This window comes from Wolffia australiana, chromosome 1 (assembly GCF_029677425.1).
Source record: "Wolffia australiana isolate 7733 chromosome 1, ASM2967742v1".
Classification (NCBI taxonomy): domain Eukaryota; kingdom Viridiplantae; phylum Streptophyta; class Magnoliopsida; order Alismatales; family Araceae; genus Wolffia; species Wolffia australiana.
The window spans coordinates 8,942,110-8,967,186 of record NC_135835.1 but is presented as its reverse complement, the minus strand read 5'-3'; the positions used below and the strand labels follow the sequence as shown (position 1 = coordinate 8,967,186).

General features: G+C 39.2%; 1 protein-coding gene across 1 annotated transcript; it reads right to left on the bottom strand.

The window, feature by feature from the left end:
* Positions 1 to 12,486: 12,486 nt before the first annotated feature.
* On the bottom strand, positions 12,487 to 16,640 carry GEX2 (gamete expressed 2). The gene is made up of 13 exons (XM_078589419.1): positions 16,550 to 16,640; positions 16,150 to 16,467; positions 15,737 to 16,075; positions 15,335 to 15,661; positions 15,004 to 15,237; positions 14,771 to 14,902; positions 14,379 to 14,681; positions 14,168 to 14,281; positions 13,868 to 14,093; positions 13,585 to 13,800; positions 13,271 to 13,509; positions 12,768 to 13,006; positions 12,487 to 12,695 (listed from the first exon to the last, which is right to left on the bottom strand). The coding sequence occupies exons 1-13, from the start codon at positions 16,638 to 16,640 to the stop codon at positions 12,519 to 12,521; spliced, it is 2,955 nt and encodes a 984-aa protein (XP_078445545.1). The 3' UTR covers positions 12,487 to 12,518.
* Between the last annotated feature and the right edge of the window lie 8,437 nt (positions 16,641 to 25,077).

The window sequence follows — 25,077 nt, the reverse complement described above, 5'->3', positions numbered from 1 at the left end:
GGAAGCTAGGGCTGAACCAAGGCACAATAGTACCCAAGCTAGCTACTAGCAGGCAAACACATGGCACTCATGCCCCCCGTAGCCAGCAAGGTGCAGCGCCAAGCGCAGCCCACAATGGAGTCACAACGAGCCCACGACGAATTATGCATATGCCCGAGGTAAGTCCTTGGTTATTTCAATCTATAATATCAGTCAATATTTTTATTATGTTCTATGTAAGAAAAATTTAAACTTTTATGATATGGGATTAGATTTAAATGTTTCTTTCAGCTTTGCATCGGGCCAGGCTCAAAAATAATAAAAAATTCACGACTTAACAGGTTGCGATCTTAAGAAATGAACAGAGAAATTGTAATCAGGTTTTGAGCTGACCCGGCCCAAAACCTGTGCAATTTTGGGTCGTTTTTAAGTAAATAGAGATGATCTCATCTGCCAAACCTTAAGGAAGATTGGAGAGTGGGATCTGCCTCCTTTTATTTGAACTATTTTCTTTCCTTTTTAGGCCCTCTAATTGGCTATGATGCCTAACGCGGACCGGGGGCCACCCGAACGAGTGAATCATAAGGAAGAACGGTGAAGGGGGGGCTAACGGGCATGCTGATGTGGCTCGAAGGGTGCACCAAACTCACAGGAGTCTACGGCTACAATTTAATCCCTGCCCCTGGCCATCGTCTCAACTCTGGTTAGTGGTTTTTGATCGGCGAGGGGGGGGGGTTCGCCAAGGCCATTTGACAGCCAGGGAGGAACCCCAGGCCCATCTCCCTCCATCAAAGACCAAGGGAAGTCCTTCCCAAGCCATTAAAGGGGCCCTAAGGCCCCTAATTTGACCATCTCCTAAAAGAGTTCTAGGGCGATGACAGGATAACCATCCTGCGGGGAAACAAACAAGGGAGAGGAGTGACACCTCTCCCGCTGCTTGAGACACCAGGACGGTGCCTTAGGAGGGTTAGGAATGCTTGGTTTTGCGCTAGCAGGGAGGAAAGTGGGAGGGAAAGCACACCAAGGTAAAGGGGCGACAATTGGGCGCCCCCAATCTCGGAACACCTGAATTAGGGCAATTTAGGTGAGTTCTTGAAAATTATTGGGTAGATCTTGAGCCCCTATTCCTGTTTGTTTTCATACGCTTAGATTGGTTCCATCCTGTTCGAGCATTGCGGCTTCGTTTAAACATTTCATCGAACACTTGGTGTGTATTCATGAGATACTCATCGGTTTATATAAGTCCCTTTCAATTTACCTTATAAAAATTATATATGTATATATATATATATATATATATATATATATATATATATATATATTTACATATATATCTAAATATAAGAATATACCTATGATTTTGATCTCTATTGAGCATTCTGTCGAACATCACTCAGGTGTTGACATAATTACCCTTAATTCTCTAGAAAATTCAGCCGTAAAAAAATATAAAAATATATAAACACAGGTGTATTCTTATAAACACATAGGTGTATTCTTAATTCTCTAGAAAATTCAGCCGTAAAAGAATATAAACACATCTATATAACTCTATAGTAACTACGACATCTATATATATGATATTCTACTATTATAATTGACCTATTAATTATATATGTCCATTCTGAATACTCCTATTAGTCTCTCTATCTTATCTCAATCTCTCTATATCTTTCTAGCTAACTAATTATAGTAAAAACTAGATAATCCCTATTCTTTTACCTAAATATATAATTAGCTAATTAATTATATCTTAATCTTAACTTTAAACTCTTACCTAAATATCGCTCTAGCACAGTAATCTGTCTATAACAATTCTACTCCCATTATTTTTATTCTTCTTTCCTCTTATTAAAATCACTATTTCTATTAAGTAACTCCTAAATTCTAACTAAAAATAAAGTTACTCTTCACTATCTAATAAAGTCTTAATATTCATTATTATTATACCTACCTCCTATCTAAGATATTACTTATTATTAATTAAATAAATATCATATTATCTTCTCTCAATAATATCTTACTATTACATGTATCTTATTAGTCTTATATATTTCTTCGCTATCTATATTAATATCATTATTAACTCTAACGCTATCAATCCATCCCAATGTTTAACTTTCTTATTACATTTAGTACCTATAATTATTATAAATAATACTTGATACCCTCTCCTTCATATCTAATTCTCTCATCTACTTAATATTTTAGCATTTACCAACTATTTATCACTTTCTATACTTACGATTCTTGATATTATTATTACCTCTTCTTAACTAACATTCAATTATTAAATATACCTCTAAAGGCCAGTCCGTGTGGATACAACCTTTTTCTAACTGTACGTCTGAGTGAGTTTATATGTTTTATCAATTTTATTTGATTTTAGGCAAATTGAAATTACAACGACATTCTAAATTACTACATAATGTGCCTTCATCAGTGTGCTACTTGTCCTTCTTGCTTAATGCTTTGACATCACATTCATCGTGATTTTCGTCCCAACTTTTTTTATGTTGACACATGCTCTTCCCTAAAATCAAATTGACCATAATTTTATTATCAATTTTTTTAGTGGGTGGCATCTCCCTATGCAATAAAAAAGGAAATGTCAGCTAACTGTTAGTTATTATGGCATCGTGATTTGAAATGACTTAATGGATAGCCATAGCCATTGGCAAATGTCAATGATAAACTGCTTTTCAATAATTTGGATAGAAAAATTACCCCATTTGGCAATGTAAAGTTTGCCATGAAACATTCCTAGATCACTTGAAGTAATTCCAAAATTTTAGTTTCTAGTTCATAAAAATATGAAAAGCGAGTATATTATTATTTAAATAAATAATATTTCCTCAATTTTTTTTCCAAAAATTAAAAATATTTTGTCTTTGAAATATGGTTTATCTATGAGTCTGATGTCAAAAATTCCATAATATACTGAAAAGTAAAAAATAACAATAATATCATTAGAAATGTATTTTTAGGCATTTTAAACTTTGTAATGCACATATGTAAACATTTTAGTGCAAACAAGCATGTTGGGGTGAAATTAGTGTCATAGTTAGCTTGTTATAAAAGAATGCATGTGATAATGTGGCAATGAGATTAGATGGCAATTTGTAGGAAGTGATGATGTGGTCCAAGTTATTATAATACCCTTGGTGATGATTTGGTTGTGGTGGTGACATTGCAAGAGATGATGAGTTAGCTCGGGCGATTACTTGGCTGGGTGATGTGGTAGCATTATGACTTGGGTGAGGTGACAATGTGAAAAGAAGCTATCAAGTGCCCCTAAATGATGATATGGCAAAAAGCGATGGCATGTCTAGAGTGATGATGTGGAATTACATAGCTATGTGGGCACAAAAGAGGAATTTGACATTGATGCACACAATACACAAGATTAGTATTGATGCGTGTAAGCAAGATAAAAGTGGATCAGTGCATACATTGAGGGTGGAGAAAAGTTCTGGTGTTGCGAGCACAAAAAAACAATATTTGGCATTTTCCCTGAACCATGGGTACCAACCTAGGATACTCGTGAGACAAAGCAGGTAGAGATTTTTGGGTTCTAGTGGCCTAGATATGGATGAAGATAAGTATTCCACGCAGCAGAAGACACGTAAACGGAATCACAAAGACTTCGATAAAATCATTGAAATAAAGTACCTTTGCACGGATCACATCCGTGATTTCTTGGATCCCAGAACGAGACGAGTCAAGCTGCTCAAGTGTGTAGCCTCTAGATGTATCCACGTGATCCTTGGCACGTCAAACCTCCCCCTTCTCATTGACGAGCTCCATTCAATCTCTGATGCTCTCATTACATCGTCCCGATCGCATCGAGAGTGGAGAGGTATGGGGAGAAGGGAGAAGAAGGGGAAGGTCCCTGAACAATTCTGGCCTGGGTGAATTTTGTTCAAGGCCTTTCCCTATGCATACTAAGTGGGTATTTTTTATAAAACCCCCCAAAGCTTAAGTATATATTCTGACGTCTAAAAGACCATTTTCTTGTGACTCTCTAGGCCCAAAAATAGTCTTGTTAACGACTCTAGTGGCCCAATAACCTTTATTAGCCTTCCAAATTAATTAACTATATTATCATATTAATTAACATCAGATCGATTTAACCCAATCGATATGTTGTGTCTCCAACACCTGGAGTTACAAAGCTACACCTCGTGCTCTAGAAGATACAAAGGAATGTGTACCGACTCACTCATTGAACATGTTCATCATCGGTTACCATGTATGTATAACTCTCATCCACTTGATGCTCCTAGGATAACTTAGGGTATGGTCAACTGTCAAACCTTAATCGCTCATCCAAGTTAGTGTTGATGTGTTTGGAAATCATCAAAGAATTATTCTCGCAATATTTCACTACCTTGTCTTAGGACTTCATCGCGTCATCTTCCTTGAGCTATCACCTCTTAAACCAAGGGTGGACGATCCCATCTTGACCATTTAATCATCTTCGTGAACTTCTTGATGCACCTGAACTAAGACTGTTTAGAATCCCATGATAAGAGACTCCATACCCATAATCAAAGTACAGCCGTCCGTCCACAAGACGTCTTCGGTGTCTCAGGTCTAAGGACCACTTACACAACCGTGACTTGAATCAACCTGATTGACAATTTAGGTTAATACCATTTAGGGATTCGTACGGATCAATTCAGTGAACTATTTCCACTAAAGAGCACCCACTATCTATCATTAGTGTCTCAACACTAATGGCTATGGGACCGCTCATACTCATCATATGAGTGAGGCTAGATAGTGTTATTATATCCAGATACTTCGATGCCCTTCTCGAGTATCCTTTGAATAGAAATATTTAGAACACATGCATAATGACTAGTGATCTCCGTATTATGATCTCATCATAATTCACTAAGTCAGATCATGTATTCATGAACTTCATTGTAATAATCACATGTGCATTATAATGAATATGGTCTTTTAGTGAATACGGAATGCGATATGGAATGTATGATTAGCTTGCCGGCCACATATATTTCCATCAAAGATCATGGTTTGGATAGAATCAAATAGATCGAATTTCAATCCTAATGTTTTGATCAAACAAGGTTTTGGGTCTGAATTTTGATCCATTTGATTGGAAATTTTCAAAAACAATCAAAATTTCTTCTAAATATTCAAATATAATCAAAGAGCAAGATAAACAAGAACTTCTCCCCTCTCATGCTTCCTCTCTCTCTATCTATTACCAATCTCTCTACTACTCGTTCCCTCTTATCAACCTCTCATTATCGCTGTCTTGCATGCTCCATGTCTCTCACTCTCTCTTGCTCCATCTTTATCTCTCTCTTTCTCTCTTGCTTGCTCTCTCTATGTCGCTCGTTCTTTCTCACTTGATCTCTCTCTCTCTCTATGTCTCATTCTCTCTCACTTGTTCTCTTTCTCTCGCTCTCTCTCTGTGTCTCGTTCTCTCTCACTTGTTCTCTCTCTATCTATATATCGCTCTCTCTCTCTCTCTCTCTCTCTCTCTCTCTCTCTCTCTCTCTCTCTCTCTCTCTCTCTCTCTCTCTCTCTCTCTCTCTCTCTCTCTCTCTCTCTCTCTCTCTCTCTCTCTCTCTCTCTCTCTCTCTCTCTCTCTCTCTCTCTCTCTCTCTCTCTCTCTCTCTCTCTCTCTCTCTCTCTCTCTCTCTCTCTCTCTCTCTCTCTCTCTCTCTCTCTCTCTCTCGTTGTCTCCCTTTCTCTTTCCCTCTCACTAGTTCTTTGTATCATTCTCTCTCTCCTGCACACACACTCACACATTTTCTCTCACTCGATCTCTCTCTCTCTCTCAGTCGCTATGGCTCTGTCTCTTTGCTCTCCCTCTAACTCTCTCATTGCCTCTCTTTCTCTCCATCTTACTAGCTCTTTCTCTCATCCTCTCTCTCTCTCCTGCATACACTCTCTCTCTCACTAGTCACTATCTCACTCTCTCTCTCACTAGTCATTATCTCATTCTCTTTCCCGCTAGTTCTCGCTCTCATTACTCATTATCTCATTCTCTCTCTCCCTCTAGCTCTCTCTCTCATCAGTCATTATTTCGTTCTCTCTCTCCCTCTAGCTTTCTCTCTCACCAGTCATTATCTCACTCTCTCACTCTCTCTCTCTCTCTCCCTCTCTCTCTTGCACACGCGCGCAAACTCGACATCTAGCCAGCAACCAGTTTGAACAATATGATTCTTAATAAAGCGCAGCTAATAATAATTTAACATGTACCCTTATATTCATTATGAGAATGAGCAGTCAGGATTCAATCTAAGTCTGGAAAATGATCAAAGATGGTGAGGATTAAACCTAGTTAGAAAACCTATCAATAGCTAAGATCAAATCTTAACATGACCATATACTTAGTTATAACAACTATGATTAATTTAGAATGTTATCAGTATAATGGCCACTATATGTATAATAAATATAAAAATCCTCTTATTTAACTTTGCAAAATAACTCGTGATCATAAACCGGTTCTGGTGTATCCCTTCTCTCATCTTTCTTCTTGTTTTTGAAAGAGAGTGACTTATTACACGCACTCTCTCTCTCATTCTCTCTCTCACACACATGTAGGAAATATCCTATAGCTGACCTACTCATATGTCTTTATGCCCTTATTGGCAGTAAAAGCCTGTGTATCTTATTCTCAAGACTTCCGGGAATTTAGGTTGAATAGCATGGTGTCAGGAGATGATGAATTGTTTTTGGTTAAAGAATCCCTCTTATTTTCTCTTGCTTTGTGTCCTTTGATCTAGTTCTTCTCGTCCACTATGTCTCCACTACCGACCTCTCCTAACAAGCATGATCACTAGGTAATCCTTTGATTGTCCTCTCAAGTTGTCTCTTTGGTTAACATCCTTATCCCTGATCCTTCACCCCATTCTCTAGTCTCTACAAAATCAACATCTTCCACTTGTTCATCCCATCATCTATAAGTCCTTTGTTTTCTTTTGGAATCCCCTTCCCCCCCTTCCCCTCTATCTTCCTTCTCCTCATAGTACTGATTCATGAGAGGTTGCTGCTATTACCGACACTTGGAGCTCGACTCTATTTCCCCCCCCCCAGAGCACTTACTTTTTTAATGATTGGTATTGCTGAAATATCTCTTATATCTTTCCTCACAGTAGAATAAGGCAAATGACTAAGTGGTATTGTTCAAAATGGGTTTTATACTGTTACGTATGTAAATGACCTATTGGGTTCTGGTGCCATGGTTCAATAATATAAAACAGTTTTTCTATGCAACGGAAGCTATAATCGATTCCAACTAGATCTTTAAAATGAATACATCATATGTACCTTTTAAGCAACTTGTTTCAACCTTGACTTCCTCACTTTGAGATTGTTTTGAAGACCTTCATGTGCCCAGCCTCTTCATGTACCCACGCGACCAGACAGATCTTGGATCTCTACTTCTTCTCTAACTATTCTTGAGAATCTTGAAGATCTTCTCACCATGATGACTATCTCCTTGGTTGAATGGAGAAGTGCTTAGAAAGAATAAAAAAGGGGTGCCCAGCTCTGGCTGGCCTGGCTGCCTAAAATGGGTGCCCCTTCCTCTATTTTATATTTTACTGAAGATTTTTCTCAAAAACCCATCAAGTAAAATATTCACCAAAGCCCCTATGATCTTTTGTGTGTGACCCTCTAGGCCTATCTATCATTCTAGTAAATAACTATAGTGGCCCAATAAAAAATATTGGCCAACCTTATTAATCACCTACATCAACTTATAGATTATTTAACTAATGATTGATTTAGCCCAATCAATAGGTAAATTTTCCAGCCCGTGGGGTGCCAAGCTACACTTCAAGCTATAGAAGATACCAAGTAGTTTTCAAACTCTCTCATGGAGCCTTTAATTTCATCAGTTATCTTATATGTATAATCCTTCATCCCCACTAGGCTCCCAAATGACTTAGGGTATGGTTGATCGTCAACCCTTGTCCATCATTCAATTAGTAATGATGTGTAACACAGATCATTAGAGACTGCCTTCTCTAATATCCTCACCACCTTAGTGAGAGATTTAACTACATCATCTTCCTTGATTCAATCTCCTCTTAGACAGAGGCCAGATGATCTTGTCTTGATCACTCAATCACCTTTGTGGGTTCTTTCTCCATCTAAGCTATGATTTATTTGAATCCCATGATTAGAGACTTGTAAGTCATAGTCAAAATATAATATTATATCCATGGGATGTCCTTAGTGTCTCAGGTCAACAGATCACTTATACAACCGTGACATGAATCAACCCTATAGATGTTTAGGTATTATACCATTCAAGGATTCTTTGGATCAATTCAGTGAAATCTTTCTCCGAAGAGCGCCCATTATTTGTCATTATAGTATAAGTAGGATCAGATATTGCTATTCTATTTGGATAATTTGATGTCTATCTTCAATATCCATTGCATTGGAATATTTAGAATACATGTTTAAAGACTAGTGATCATTGTATTATGCTCTCATCATATATCACTTTTTCATTTCATCTACTCGTGGACTTCATAATAAACATCACGCTAGAATTAAAATGAACTAATATTTTATTCAATGAGCTTAAATAAAATATTGTGGTGTCATGTAGCTTAACGGGCCACATAATATCACATGTATTCATGACCACCATCCTATTACTTAGTGTCACGTGCTCAAATCTGGAGCTAAGAATAATGCTCGGATTGAACACATGTTGGCCTCAATTATTGGGTATGAATGTTGCACAGCCTTCACTTGTGTGGTGGAAGTCTCTTTGGAAAACTCAAGATTGCTTGGATACTATAGAGAGAGGGTAGATCTAGGCCCTTAGATTAAAATCAGGATATTGTATTATAATAAGCAAAACTACATCAGAGGCCATAGCCCTTATTAAAGAGGAGTAACGAGATGGGGCGTAGCTCGTGACATTGGGTAATGACGCTTTTCCACCTTAAGGTCCGCAACCCCCGTGCACGCATGAGGACACCATTGTTACAAGCGTGTCACCAAGCCAAGCGACACGTAGAGGTGGCCATGGACCTTCCCACATCCGCTGGTTAGTCGTACCACACGCCTGATGTCCATCCTCAGCACCCATGTGCTTAGTGTCCAGCCTTCACACTTGACACACCACCAACACTTATGCAAACACCTCTACTTCTTTGGTCTACATTGTCGTCACCGTGCTTGGCATCACAAGCCTTGGTGTTGCATGCCACAACACTACTCTCAAAGGTTCCCCACACCCCTCAACTATCTCGATGCTCTACACACCATGCCTTAGTCTCTTGGGGGGATATGATCCTGCCCCAATGGCCTATGCACATAGCGCCAGCATGTCCTCAATGGCTTGTATGTGTAGTGTATGAAATCTGCACATGCAATGCTTGAGTCCAAGTACATGGGTATATCTTAAACAGTCAGCATGCATGTCTCTGCGCTGGAATGCCACCTATGTTGGTGCCTTGCACATAGTCAAACTACTGTCAAGTTGTTGAGTTGCATCTCTCTCTCTCTCTCTCTCTCTCTCTCTCTCTCTCTCTCTCTCTCTCTCTCTCTCTCTCTCTCTCTCTCTCTCTCTCTCTCTCTCTCTCTCTCTCTCTCTCTCTCTCTCCTCTCTCTCTCTCTCTTTCTTTGTGTGTGTCTCTCTGTGTCTCTATCTCTCTTTCTCGTTCTTGGGCCATATCAAAAAACATGATCAGAACCCAATGCAAAGATCGAGAATGAATCAAATATAATCAAGGTCTGATCGAGTTTAGATTTGATCATTCAAATGATTGATCAAGGGGAACATTTGAACAATCAGGTCTAGTCTCCAATTTCTAGGTGTGGTGGAAATGCATTACATGGGCACAAGTGATGCAGGATGACTAGGGGATGACGGGGTGATGTAGGGTGGCTAGAGGAGACGGGGATAGGGTGACAATGGGAACCGGATACTAGGATGACTAGGGGAGGATGGGATAAAATAGACCACAAATCACACAATCGAATTCGAAGATTTAAATCCGGTGAAAATAATGATGGTGCAGCCCCTTTCCTTGTCGAGGGCGGGAGTACTGTCTTACAACCACCGCGGTGAAAACAAAGCAACATGTTCAATAAATCCAAATGGCGTTTGCTAGAAGATTCAAAATCCAATCAAATCCGACGGTGGTGGATGAACACTCAAAGAACACTAGAAGAAGACCACAGACACCAAAGAGTGTAGAAGTACCCCGCAGACGTCAATCGTTGGCAGGACGATTGACGTGCGCTTCGACAGGGTGTCACAGATCCAACTGCGCGGTCAGTTGGCGGGGGGTTAAGGGGGGAGTCACCCCCTTGCAGGGTTCGGGGCAGCACCACAAAACCTAAACGGTATGCGCGGTGACAAGTGGCTGCGAGGGCGTCTGGGGCAGGACGGGCGTGTACGGGCGGCCAGGGTCTCGGCGGGCACAGGCGGCCCGGGCACAGCACGCACGAGCGGCCGGGGCACGGCTTGCATGGGCGGCTGAGGGGCACGAGCGACCGAGCGAGCGGCGGGCGTGGGCCGCGGCGGGCGTGGGCGGCCGAGTGCGTGGCGGGCGCAGGCGGCCGGGGGGAAAGAGCGCGGGTGACCGGGGCGCAGGACAAGCATCGTGGTCAGTCGATGGGTGGGCGGCAGGAGTGGTCCTTCCTCGACAGTGGTGGTGGTGACTACAAGAGGCGACAGCAGCAGTAGCTCGGGAGGGGACCACTAGGGGAAACTTTCTTTTGGAGAAGAAGACTTCAATTCAAAAGAAAATTCACTAAGTGTTTCTTATAATTTGGCCTACATAGGCCTTGGAGGAAAGAGAAAATACGAGAAATAAAATAAAGTAAACGACGTGTTATCATGTCACGTCAAAGGGCAGTTCTGGATCTGGCATTGACGACATGTCATGATGTGGGACGTGTCGTGTGTAAGTGGAGACGCGTCTGATGCTAACGCATCTGATGCCGGTGCGTTGACTTCATCGTTATCAAGGTGGTTCTTCAGTTGATGTTGGCGACGAGTCAGGATGCGGGGCGTCTTGGATGATGGTGGCGGCGCGTCCAATGAAGCGGCGTTGACGTTGTCGCCACCAACAAAGCAACGAGGGTGGCGCATATGGCACAAGAGAGTACAAGGATATACAGAAAACATGACAATGTGTACAATTTCTAAGAGTGGTGTGACGGTGAATGGCAAAGTATTAAGGTGAAAGGGGAGAAGGATAGCATGGCAGCACATATGATATAGGGTAGGTAGGTCACCTACCTAACATAGGTGGAGGGAAGGACAGGAGAGAAGGGCTGGGGTACGGGATTGCAGTTAGGAAAAGAAAAACATATGTGTGATACCGTGTGAATCAAAGAGAACATTCTTGATTAAACAACAAACCAGAGATACATCTCCTTTCGAGATACAAACCAGAGAACATTCTGCCACATTTCTTTCACTAGACAGCTGCTAACTCTTTAGAGATTCTTTCATGCCATCATAAGCATAATGGTAATGAGCAACGTATAGTCAATTATAACGTAGACTTCGTGGTGATCTTTCTCCATCTCCTTTTCATATTATTTTGTTTTATTATGGGATGCTGGATAAATGCTCTCTGCTTGTTTATTATTTTGTTTTATTAAGGCATCAAATATGCACATTTATTGTGCAGCGATACAACTTTTCAAAGCACCTTTACAATGAGACTTTTCCAAGAAATTCTTAGTTGAAAAGGTGACGTTTAAAATTGCCGGAACAGATGCTTCACTTCAGAAATAACTGCTTCTAATAACCTCCCGTTTTTATTTTTATTTTTAAAACTAGATTAAACCAGCACGGACGGCTACTGCAAGAATATATCATAATCAGATTACACAAGTGTGGTAGATATAATAAATGGGTTTTCGACGTCTCAATCGAAATGCTCGTTGCGGCTTATGTATGATGTTAATTATCATGACAACATGTCCGTTTAAACATACCCTAATAAACACGAGTGGTGTGTTTAATGTTTAGACTGACGTTAAGATAGACCCAAAGAATGCGGTGAAATTGCGAAGGTTGGATATTACAGGATGAGGGGAGGACGCCCGACCGACGCATCATCGTGCTCGTGCAGCCTTGAAAATTAACTTGATTAGATATCACGACGTCAACAATCTTTTCTGTCAAAGAGAACATCTCACATGGATTACCTTCGACGCAAGTTAGAACTGCGATACATCCTCTGCATCGATTCTGTCCGGTTCTCTAAACCCGGTTCACCACTCTGCATATTTCATCAGCTTGGGGTCAGCAGATCGACAATTGAATGAGTAGTATTACTGTTCTTCTACATTCTACCTGTGCAGGTGGAATGTCTCCCGATCTGCCCTCAGTTTCTTTGGTCAGTGTTCCTTCCTTATACAGAAGATTTGTGCATTTATAGATGTAGAAAATAAGTGCGCCGCCGAGCAACAACAGTAAGATGAACCCAACGACCACTGCGACACCAAGAACTGACACACAAGATTAGGCGGAATCAGAGAATCTTATAGTGAACATAAAAAACATGCTAAGAGTTAGTGTGATTACAATGGGGATAGATTGCGCTGACCGGTCTTCTTCTTATCAGATTGACGGTGGCCTCGGCCTGCAATGGTGTTGATTTTCCCTCCTCGCACTCCGCGCATCTACCATAGTTGCCCATGTCGTTGATAACTATGGTCAACACAGACCCAGGTGCTGAACCCTGCAAGGAGTTTTTTTTGTAATATATTTTCTTTCATCTTCTCTTTCTTCAAAGTGTTTACGAAAAGCACACCGTATAAAGTAGCTTATCCAGTGCATTGTTGCAGTCTTCAATGCTCGCGCGGAATCGGAAGCCTTTTGCTTTGATGGTGAAGTGGTTGGAAATGGTAACAAACGTCTGAAGGTGCTGCCACTGATGGCTGTCTTTGATTTTCAGCTCGATCGCACCGATCACATGAGCGGGCAAGTTACAGATGAGCAACCCCTCGCTCACTTCTACGGAGAAAACGAACAGGAAACGGGACCTGTTCTCTGGACAACAGGCTCATCCGTTTTAAGTTAGTCGGGTTCTTCAAGAATCCTATCATGTGCTATGTTTGGAATCGAGGAAATAAAATTATACTCCAAGAGGGACATTAGGTTTGAAACCTTATAGAGTAAAGAGACCTAATGTCAACTTTTTTTATTATCTTTCAAATGCAGAAATGGGTCATCCATCGATGAAAATTCGATGTTAGAGAATTGGTTTTCAATAGATACTATTACGCCAAATTTTCAAACAAGGGTAGTACCAACCTGGGAAACTCTGAACATCTGGGTCGCCGATGAAGTGGTCAGCTTGAGACCTGGGTCGACCGCTGAAAATGGGGATCCCCCCCTCTGCTGAATTTCCTTCCAAAGTGACAAAGTTTGGGACACGGATGAACGGTTGATCATTTACTGGATCGACATTGATAGCGACGTGCGCATCTCGCACACCGTTCCTGCTCGAAGCCGACAAGCTGATATCGTCGTTCCCGTAGAAGTCTTCGTCCCTGCACCGGTGATGAGAGACGAGATATCGAAGTTTATGCAAGCTGAGGGAAAGATTACTACTCCAGTGAGCATACCCAAGATATTGAATCGACTCTAGAGCTGCGTTAATGGCGTCAACGTTGCCCATCAGAGATAGGCCTCTTCCACTTTGACTCCCAACTGTAAGTTGACTCCACATCGCGGCCCAGTACGGCATGGGTGAGAGGAAGACGTGGCCGGACTTTGCTTGAATTGTGACAGAGATGTTGTCCGTTTTATCGGAGTACTTGATGGAAAATCCAGGAAATCCACTGCCAAATTTAACAAAGTCATATCAAAATGAGGATATGATGTCAACTGAAAGAAATGAAAATATACCCGAATTCTGGCCCTATCACATCTTCCGTTACTTGGAGCGAAGAGGGCAGAGAGGTGAACTGGGGAGGCTTGCAGAGAACGGATATGGAAACAAAGCCGGAGGCCATGTTGCCAGCTGCGTCTGTTAAAGAGTAAGAGAAAGAGTCGACGCCAAAGAATCCTTTGTAAGGTGTGTATCTGAAGAGCAACCCTTGCTGTATAAGGGATCCATGTAATGGCTGCAAAACCATCATTTCAAGTAAGTATCATGATGACTTTCCTAGACAAGGGAAAAAGCTCCATCCTTTACCATTGACGAACATTTGATTAACACTTGACTCCCTGAAAAGTAGTCGTTCGCCGCGGCATCAAAGGTGACAGATTCGTCCTCCCAGACAGATAAAGTATCGTTCTTAGCATCCGGAAAATAATCATCTGAAAAAATATGAGTTCATCGAAGTCGAATAAGGGCGGAAGATTTAAAGATGAAGATCCTCCAACTCGAAACGACAAACTAAGATTATGAACTCACCATTGAACACACTGACCTCCAAAGGGCATGGTTGCAGAGGAGAATTCTCATATAAGACGCATATATTGTAGACCCCGATATCTCTTGCGACGTAGTGAGCCACATAGGATCCGTTTCCTGCATCCCCAAACGGGAATCTCTCGATACTCGAACCATTAACCAGACTAAAACCCAGTTTTCCTTCTTGAGAGACCGACGGATTGGCCAATGAATCAAGAAGCAGTACGCTCACTTCATTCTGCACCAGCGCCCTGGTTCTTGCAGCAAAATTGACGACTCTAGACTTTGAACGGTCAACCGTACCTGAACATGAACCAAATTGAAAGCTCGTTCTGAAAAACATAAAATTATCATAGAACTTTTTGATATTTAATAATCATTTCGTTGGCTACCTGGAACTGCGAGCATTGCAAATGGGCGACCTGCGTTTAGTGGAATATTACCACAGAAAATCCGTACGTCGTAGCTTCCGGACTTCTCGGGTACATAAATAACGCTGAAACTGCTGCTTTGGACTGCGGATCCTACCGAGGCTCTCGTACAAATATTACAGGTTTAGCATGGCCATGACAAACACGAAAAAAATGGTATAAAAATAATAAAATCAAACCCCATTCAGAGCAACCTGGATCAACAGGCGATGACAGAGCTCCGTGGGTGTCCTTTTGCGGCAAAATCCTAGGTCTTATGATCGTGGTATCATTTTTTCTTATAATATTCGCTGTAAGGATTTTGGCTTCAACCGGTGAAGGAATACGAAACGTATCTTCCAAATAAATAGAAAAATATGACATTCGGCCGACCACCGAACTGAACAAGCCAGATCCGTTTACAATGCTGTTTTCACCGTCGCAGTAACCTGGATGAAGCAGCAGTCATGTAATTTTTATTTTTCAAGTAAACTGCTAACATATAACCAAAATTTTAATTCAACTTTGTCATTACGTATCACCAACCAACAAAGACGGAATACTCGTAAGAAGTGTTCGAAATACTCCAATTCTTTTCAACGTCGAAAACCCTGAGCATGAAGTTTCCTGGTTCTCCGACGATGAATGAAAGCAGTTGAATTCCTTCTCCAGCTCCTTGGAAGGACATATCTGCGACAGGGACGGACAAATTTGTTTCTTTTTGGACTATTCCAGCATCAAATTTGTAAGAGTCCGCTACAAGATTTCCAAACCGGTCTTGCTGATAAATTAAGAACTCAAGCATCGAAAATATTTTAATGGCATTCGTCTCGTACTTCCATTTTCCCTGGCACATTTTAATATCTATAGGACCTGATTAAACAACATAAAAATAGTTAAAATGACAAGAGCGAACTCAAGGATTGTCATAGAACAAAATACACTTACCTGGCTTCACTTCGAAGGGTAAAGGAGAGACACTCAAGTGCTGGTTTCCACTCAAGATTTGAAGTAACGAAGAACCAGCCGTAACCGGGACGAACTCAATCTCAAGATGCCCCAACGCGTCCCAACCTCGGAATGTGATATTCTGGAGGACTGATGCTGAGCCATCGTTGAGAAATGAAGATATCTTAAACAGGGACGATCCCTTTTCCTCGGTTACATTAAATACGTTGTTCCCAAATGCATCTTTTGCAAGTATCAGAACTCTGGCCTTCTCCCCGGCAGTGAGTTCATTTTCAGGACTCATCCATGAAGCAAAGCAAGCAGGAGGATAGATTATCCCTTCACATACGAAGAACTAGCATTGTAATCTTCTTTCTTAAAAATAGAAGAAAGGAATAACCGGGTACTCGTACCAGGTGTGACGGAATATGGCAGAGGAGATGCCACGACTCCAGACTGTTCTTCAATTATAACCGCGGAGAAATTCCCAGCAAAGATGGGGACGAAGGTAACCCTCCAGTAAGAGGGATCCACGTCAGTGAAAGAAAGTATGTTAGAAACGTACGAGCTATTCCCTTTTATTCCTTTTACAGATAGGGAGAAATTCGCAGGAGACTTGCTCTTATGTGCGTATTCCGATCCGTTGATCATGAGGGTGGCGACATCGCCTGCTTGAAACGCGCTGTTGTTGTCTAACCAAGTGACCCAGAATCCAGGCAGTGGAAGATCGTCTAGAAGCGTTCATCAAACGCTCAGATTAGAGAAAGAGAATCAAAGACTTGGAAATTTTCCTGTTTGGGTAGCATTTCTTACCTTCATTGGCCAGCGAAAGTGTCCACGAAGAATCCAGGAGAATCCATGGAAGATGGAAAATGAAAAAAAATCTTAAGTACGAGGCGGTCATTCTCCAAGGAAGGTGTTCGAGAGAATTGATTAGAAGGTGAATGCTCCAAAAATGAGAAGATCATGGCAGCGAACAAAAGGAATGGAATTGGGACGTAACTGTAGGGAATAACCGTTCTGGTCCGGTCTGACTTCAAATTTATCAGTTTGCCTCCGGACTGGTCAAATCCGTAATATATTTTCATGTCAAAGTTAAAATCAAAGTAAAACATGTAAGAATTTTCAACTGCATAGATCTGCATTTCTTTTGTCAATGTTGAATTTATTAATTATTGTGATAACTAATGAAATAATCAAAAGAATAATCGCGTTCGATGAACTCGGGGTACAGAAAAGCTATCTTACAGTTGATAAAGATTTATCTATTTACCTTACTCAATGGTAATTCGTGGAAGTGGAAAAGGCAAAACCAATAAGAGGAAATGAAGACCTACAATCATATATGAGTGCTGAATAGCCTCGTTGGTGCACTAAACGTGATGAAACTTCTCATGAGACAAAAATATAATCCAAGATTAAGCCTGACTTAGATGATTGATCAGTAAAAGAAGAGGATCCTGAAGCATGAGAGCAATAAAATGAGAAAATTGTTTGTGAAGTTTCAGTAAGGGGTAAATAGTTGTAGGTGTGAGAAAATGGCCGTTGGGCTGGTTGACAGCTACGTCATTCTAAAGTACAAGTACTGTTTTCTTTGCTTCTGTAATTTTCTTTGGCCATATTTTGTTTTCAGTTTTGTTAACATTCCCCCACAAGGTAAATCTCATTTCGGGGTTGAGCTTGGACCTTAGGCAAATGAAGCTTTGTTTGGGAAGTAGCCTCTTCAGTATGTCTGCAAGGCATGTTAAGTTCTTGAAGAAGAGGTTCTATCTATATGTATACCCATCTATCTAACTCCTCTTTTTTCTTTTGTTTTATTATTAAATTACTTACTATTGTTAAATACTTATCCTTCTTTTCACTAACTATCATAATATCATCCTTAGCTATATTCTCTAATATCTTACTTCTTTATTATACTTAGTATCTATGACTAAGTAGGTATAATATAGGATATTTTCCTTTCTCTAGAACTCTTGTTAAACTAACATACCCTCTACTTTCTAATAGATACCCTTCTTATACTTACTCTCTTTGGTATTATTATTATCATATCTTATTTTTACATCTATTATTATATATTAATAACCAACAACTCACTCATTGAATCATTCCTAAAGGCCAGTCCTTGTGGAGACGACCTTAATCTACCCTATACATATCAGAGTAAGATTATACATAAAAATTTTCTTTGATTGAATTGAAACAATACAACAATAGAGTTTAACACCCCATTTTTGCTTCGTCAAGTGACGTGGCCACTAACACGTATTCAGTTTGCCGTTTGAACGAGCAACTGAATTGCCTCTTATTGCTCCAACTTACAAAGTTTATTCCAAAACAATACCAAACATCAGATAAGTCCAAACATAGTTTATTCAAATGACAATAAATATGCTGTCAGTATTGACTTTTTCAATAATATTCGTAAAAAATCCTTTATCAATTTACATCAAGTATAAGATGAAAAAAATCACAGTACACATGCCGGCAACAATAAAAACAATTGAGGTTTTTTAAAAGTTTAAGATATCAAGGAGACTGTGAACTGAGATACAAATTTTCTTAGGGAATTTTAATGAAAAATCATAGGAAACTTTTATATATTTTCTTGGTGTATTTTTATGCAAAAGAAGAAATCCATTCTAGGTAAGATTTTTATATTTTTTACTCTAAGATTTGTGAAATTTTTAGGCAAAATAGCATTGTCAATAATGGTTATTGGCTACATGTGAGATGGTGTATGCAACAACATACGCGGCTGCACACACAGCAGAATGGAAGCTCAATGTATTATTTACATTGGCCTCATATATTTAATGTGTGTAAATGATGTTTAGTTAAATAAAAATTTAGGTTATAAGATATAAAGTAATAGAAAATGGGAAGATATAGAATTTTTTGTGAATGGTGGAAAAGTGGGAGAAATAGATATTCATGATGGTGAAAATTTATATATAGGTTTCTAAAGTGCTGATGCTAATATATGAGCCCTTAATGATACTTTTTAAAATTGTATCCTTATATTTTACAGAATAAGGTTTTTTTCTTCTGACAGAAAAAGATAGGAAAATAATAAAGTGTTTCTCTTTTCTCATTTGTTGAAGCTCCTTCATTTGAATTTCATGATCCTCTTTCGAGTGAAATTTAGAGAGAATTATAGAGGGATCAAGAAGATCGTCACTCCCCTCTTACTGCTCGTTTGAATCCCAAATCCATATGGTTTCTAATTCAGCCAATTAGCCAAATAAATAAGTCTAAAAATCATATGGAATGTTTCAGCTCATTCATCATCATCTCATTTATGAGATCAATTTCTGTACCCATTGTACTTCTAAATACCTATTATGAATAAAAAAAATGACATTAAAACTTCTGCACACATTTGATGTCTTTAAATTATTTCACTCATTGGAGTTGAAAGTATTTATCATTAATCAAACTCCTGGACATATAAGTAACACATGATAACTTAAAAATAACCAAAATTTGAATAAAGTGATGTTTACATTAAACTCAAATTTTTAAATACCATAGTTAATAACATGATAACTTTAACACTGAGCATGTCGCACAATCTTTAATGGTGAGTAGAGTTGGAGTCATAGATTATTTGGCTTGATTTATCTTGTGGAAATTAAATTTATGACCATGTCTTACTGGGATCCAATGGCTTGGTTGTAGAAAGCACAACCACACTGTTGGGTTCCACACGCCTTGAGATGGATGAACACGAGGATTTCATGCAATGGAAGACTCGTAACAGAATTAATCAGCATCATTAAAATCATGAAATGAATTACCTCGACACAGATCACATCTGTGATTCCTTTGATCCTCAAATGAGTCATGTGAAGCTGCTCATGTGTGAAGCCTCTAGAAGTATCCACACGGTCTGTGGCATGTCACATCTCCTCCTCATTGATGAGCCCCATTCACGCTCGGTCATCATCGTTACATCATCCTGATCACATTGAGAGTGGAGAGGAGGTGTGGGGGGAAGGGAGAAGAAGGGAAAGGCCCTTGAAAAATTCTGGCTTGGGTGAACTTTTTTTAGGGCCTTCCCTATTTATATTAAATTGGTATTTTTCATAAAAACCCCCAAAAATTAAGTATATCTTCCAACGTCCAAAGACCATTTGTGTGTGACCCTCAAGGCCCATGTATCAGTCCACTGAACGAATCCAATGGCCCAATAACCTATATTGGCCTTTCAAATTCATTAACTATATAATCATATAGATTAATTAATGTCAGATCGATTAAACCAAATCAATAGGTTGAGTCTCCAACACGTGGGGTGCCAAGCTACAATCTTGTGCTCTAGAACATATAAAGGAGTGTGTATCGACTCACTCATGAAACATGTTCATCATTGGTTATCATGTATAAGAAGTCCCTCATCCAGTTGATGACTTAGGGTATGTTCAACTGTCAAACCTTAATCAGTATTCCAAGTTAGTACTAATGCATTCAAAAATCATCAGTGAATTCCTCTCCCGATATTTCACTTCCTTTGCCAAAGACTTAATCGCGTTGTCTTCCTTGAGTTATCACCTCTTATACAGAGGGTGGACGATCTCATCTTAACCACTCAATCATCTTCGTGAACTTCTTGATGCACCCAAACTATGATTATTTAGAATCCCATGATTAAGGACACGTAGGCCATAGTCAAAGTACAATTGTACGTCCACAAGACATCTTTGGTGTCTCAGGTCTAAAGACCAATTACACAAGTGTAATGTGAATCAACTTGATTGATATTTCAATATAATACCATTCAAGGATTCGTACTGAACAATTCAGTGAACTATTTCTTGTAAAGAGCACCCACTATCTATCCTTAGTGTCTTTAAACTCATAGCTATAGGACCAGCCATACTGATCATATGAGTGAGACTATATAGGGCTATTTTATCTAGATACTTGAATATCATTCTTGAGTATCTGTCAAATAAGAATATTTAGAACACATGCTTAAAAATTAGTGGTCTTCGTATTAGGATCTCATCATAATGTACTATGTCTGATCATGTATTCATGGACTTAATTATAAGCATAACGCGAGCTCTATAATCAATGTCTTCTGTTAATAACATGGAACGAGATATGGAATGTGTGATTGGCTTTCTGGCCACATATATTTCCATCACGCACATGGTGTAGCGGCTGAAGGGTTTTGTGAAAAATAGACATTTGTGTATTTGTGTATAATTATCCATTTTTTGTGTGTGCAACTATTGAAGAGATTTACTTTTATTATGATTAGTTCAACAAACCAATAATACCGAGTAAGTATTCAATAAGAACCATCTAATCCTACTTATTCAATAAGTATTGATCGATCCTATGACCATTAGTGTGGCAACACTAAGGACAGATAGTAGGTACTCTTTCCAGAAAGGGTTCACTGAATTGATCCATATGAATCCTTGAATGGTATTATACCTAACGTCAGTCATGTTGATTCATGTCACGGTTGTATAAGCAATCCATTGACGTGAGACATGAAGGACATCTCATGGATGGATGACTACATTTTGACTATGTCTTACGAGTATCTAATCACAGGATTCAAACAAGTCATAACTCAAATGTAAGAAGAAACCCACAGAGGTGATTGAGTGGTCAAGATAGGATCATCTGCCCTCGGTATAAGAGGAGATTGACTCATGGAAGATGATGCACCTAAATCCCTGGACTTGGTAGTGAAAACATTGGAGAAGGTGTTCTCTAATGATCCTTGTCACTTGTCAGTACTAATTGAATGATGGATAAGGGTTTGACGATCAACCATACCTTAAGTCATTTGGGAGTCCTGCACGGATGAAGATTTTTACACATACGATAACCAATGATGGTAAAGGTTTGATTAGAGAGTTTGAACACTACTCGCTATCTTCTAGAACACAAGGTGTAGCTTGGCACCCTATGGGCTGGAAACTGAACCTATCGATCGGGTTAAATCAATCTTTAATTAATTAATCTATATGTTGATATATTTAATTAATAATGTTGGCAAATAGTAGTTATTAGGCCACTAAAGTTATTAACTAGAATAATACATGGGCGTAGAGGGTCATACGCATAAGATCATAGGGGCAATGGTGAATATATTTTACTTTGTAGGGTTTTTGAGAAAAACCTTAAGTGAAATATAAAGAGGGAAAGGTGTCTTATTTTAAGCACCCATGCAAGTCTGACTTGAGAGCCCCTCCCTTTCTCCATTCTCTTCTTCACTCATCTAAGGTAGAGTGTCTTCATGGTCAGGAGATCTTCTAGATTTTCAAGAAGAATCAAAGAAGAAAATGCGGATATTCAAGCGCCAAGCGATTGCGTGGATACTTCTAGAGGTTGGACGTGTGAACGGCTTCAGCACGATCTCAGAGCGGCAAAGTGAAAGGTGGAATGAGTTTCCCAAAAGCTACATTCAATATTTCATTTTAAAGATCGATTTTGAATTGATCGACACGCGTCCACATCCATGGAACGTGTTTTCCATGGACGAACCAAGGCACCGAACCCAACAGTCTCGTTCTAGATTGATATTTGGAAAAGCTTGGCATTGATAACAGGCATATTTAGTATGTTAATATGATCATATTTACATGTCTATTTGCATTAGATCATTTAAAATGAATAAAACTAATTTAGAATGAATTTCTGAATTTTCTTTATTTTTTTGTATTTTTTGGGAATTTTCTGACAACATATGACGTCATTAAATTCTTACACATGTCATTGAAGATCATGGGAGAAGTGAAGAAAAGGCTAAGGCAAACCGACCATTTGATGCATCCAACCACATGAAGATCATCTCACACATGTGAGGTTCTATGAACATGCAATATCAGACAACCCAATTTTATCATGCCTCATATTCAGATTGTGAAGTAGCATCCACTGTTGACTGGCTTCCTCAAGCTTAATGTAGATGGTGCAGTTAATGTGAACCTAGTACATGCGGGTGGGGAGGCATCATAAGCTACTACCCGAGGAGAATACTCTATGTCTTTTCTAAATTTAATAGTATAGTATAAACTGTGATTCAAGATGATATGCTCTTATATGAGGGACGTATTACTTGATATGTTTTATGTAGACATCTGACAAGACATTGAGAGGTGTTGAGGGAAGCTTTCATGAATACAACTAATTGGACCAAACCAGACCATCACAAATCATTTAGTTAGTTTAAAATATTTCATTATTTTTCTTTCGTTGCATGACTTTCTTACATAAGCATGCAATAGTCATCACCTTGAGTGTCTTGGCATGCTAGCCATAAACGTATTGGTGCACTCCTTTCCCTTAAGGACCCCACCAATGGTGAATTGCATGGGCATAAAAAGCAAGTTAACATGAAGCACTGGTTATATAGAGCGTTGGCAACTCCACATATCTCCATGAAGATTCTAGATAATGGTGCTTCTTCAACCACTTGTGTTGGACCTAGGGAATGAGAATCATTTGATAGAGTTGTATGAGGGCCACTCCATGATACTCCAAATGGTTTTTTTATTGTAATTCCCTTTATAGTAGGCAAGTATGAGTGGGGCAGTTGGGCAAATTTTTTCGCCCCACCATTTGAAGAAATGCCACGACCTCAAACGACATTATGGACATCCATGTCAATTCATGTAGTCATATTGTCATTTTCAACCCCCAGTTTAAGATCCAAACTTCATTTAATATTTGGTTTTTATTTCTGAATTTGTTTTATGTTATTTTCTATCTCCTGCATTTGGGTTTTACTTCATTTAATATTTGGGTTTTACTTCATTTAATATCTGGGTTTTATTTTATGTTATAAAGAGGACAATCTTGTAATGCATCATTCGTGGATTTCTAAATGAGTTTTCTCTTCTCAGAATTTACCTAGCAGTTCCGTCTCTTTTGTCATTACCTCTTAGGGGAGAATTTAATATGTGTCACATTCATTGTGGGAATCTTATTACAACCATGCATGCCATTCAATAGTGTGTTTTCTGGCCATCGCTACCCATAGTTTTCCTACTACTTCTTGTCGTTTCTGATCATGGGTTACCTCTTCACATCAGCATTCCTTCATCTCTCTCACCACTACCATGATTGCAACCTTCTCACTGCCTATTGATGTCAGTCCTTCACCACCTACTCTCCACCTACACAGGTTAGGCCATAGTTGTTGGGTTATGTGCCCTAGTTGGACCATGAAAACATGATTCCATGATGTGGAAGCATATAAATCAATTTGCAATCGATCTATGAAACAATACATACCATGTAACTTATGGGGAACCTGTTCTACACTTGAGTTTCCCACTCTGAGATCATTTGGAAGCCATTGATGTGTGCGGTCTCTACGAGTATCCACGCGATCACATCACGCTTAGATCTCCACCTCTTCTTCTTCAACTCTCCTTGAAAATCTTGAAGATCTTCACACCATGAAGACCCTCTTCTTGGTTAAGTGGAGAATAGATCAGAGCGGAGAAAGGAGGGCTCTCAATTCTGGCTGGGCTGGGTGCTTGAAATCAGTGCCCCTTCCATATTTATATTTTATTTAAGTTTATCTCAAAAACCCCATAACGTAAACTATATTCATCAATGCCCCTATGATCTTATTTGTGTGACTCTCGAGGCCCATTTATCATTCTAATTAATAACTTTAACGGCCCAAAAATAATTATTGCCCAATCTTATTAATTCACTATATCAACATATAGATTAATTAACTAAGGATCAATTTAACCCAATCGATAGGTTAAGTTTCGAGTCCGTGGGGTGCCAAGCTACACCTCGTGCTCTAAAAGATACCGAGTAATTTTTGAACTATCTCATGGAACCTTTACCATCATCATCTGTGCGAGACTCTCGAAAAACTTAGGGTTTGGTTGATCGTCGATAAACTAGAATTTGTGTTAAATAAGTTACTTAAAGGCTCTGTTTTATGCAACAATATTTATAATATTTTCCGTACTTTGAATAGGGCAATGAGAGAGTAAATTGTACTTCAAATATATTTTAAAATAATTATATTAGGTGATTTATATATTTTTAGATTTCAAAGTATTTTCCTAGATAGGGAAATCAAAGAAATAAAAGAAAACTACTCAAAGCTATTTTAAATAAATGAAATATATATTTATTTATGTAAGATAAGTTTTAATAATAAAATTTATTTTTAGGATAATAAATAAGATTTAACGTTGAAGAAAACCTTTGGCCGCAATTTGTTGGCGGTAGTGCTCCACTTAGCAGGTAGTGGACGAAAAACAATGTAACTTTTGCTATATGAGGAATTTATCACTGTTGTTTAACGTGTTGTAAAGCTTAAACTCTGGACTATCCTTTGG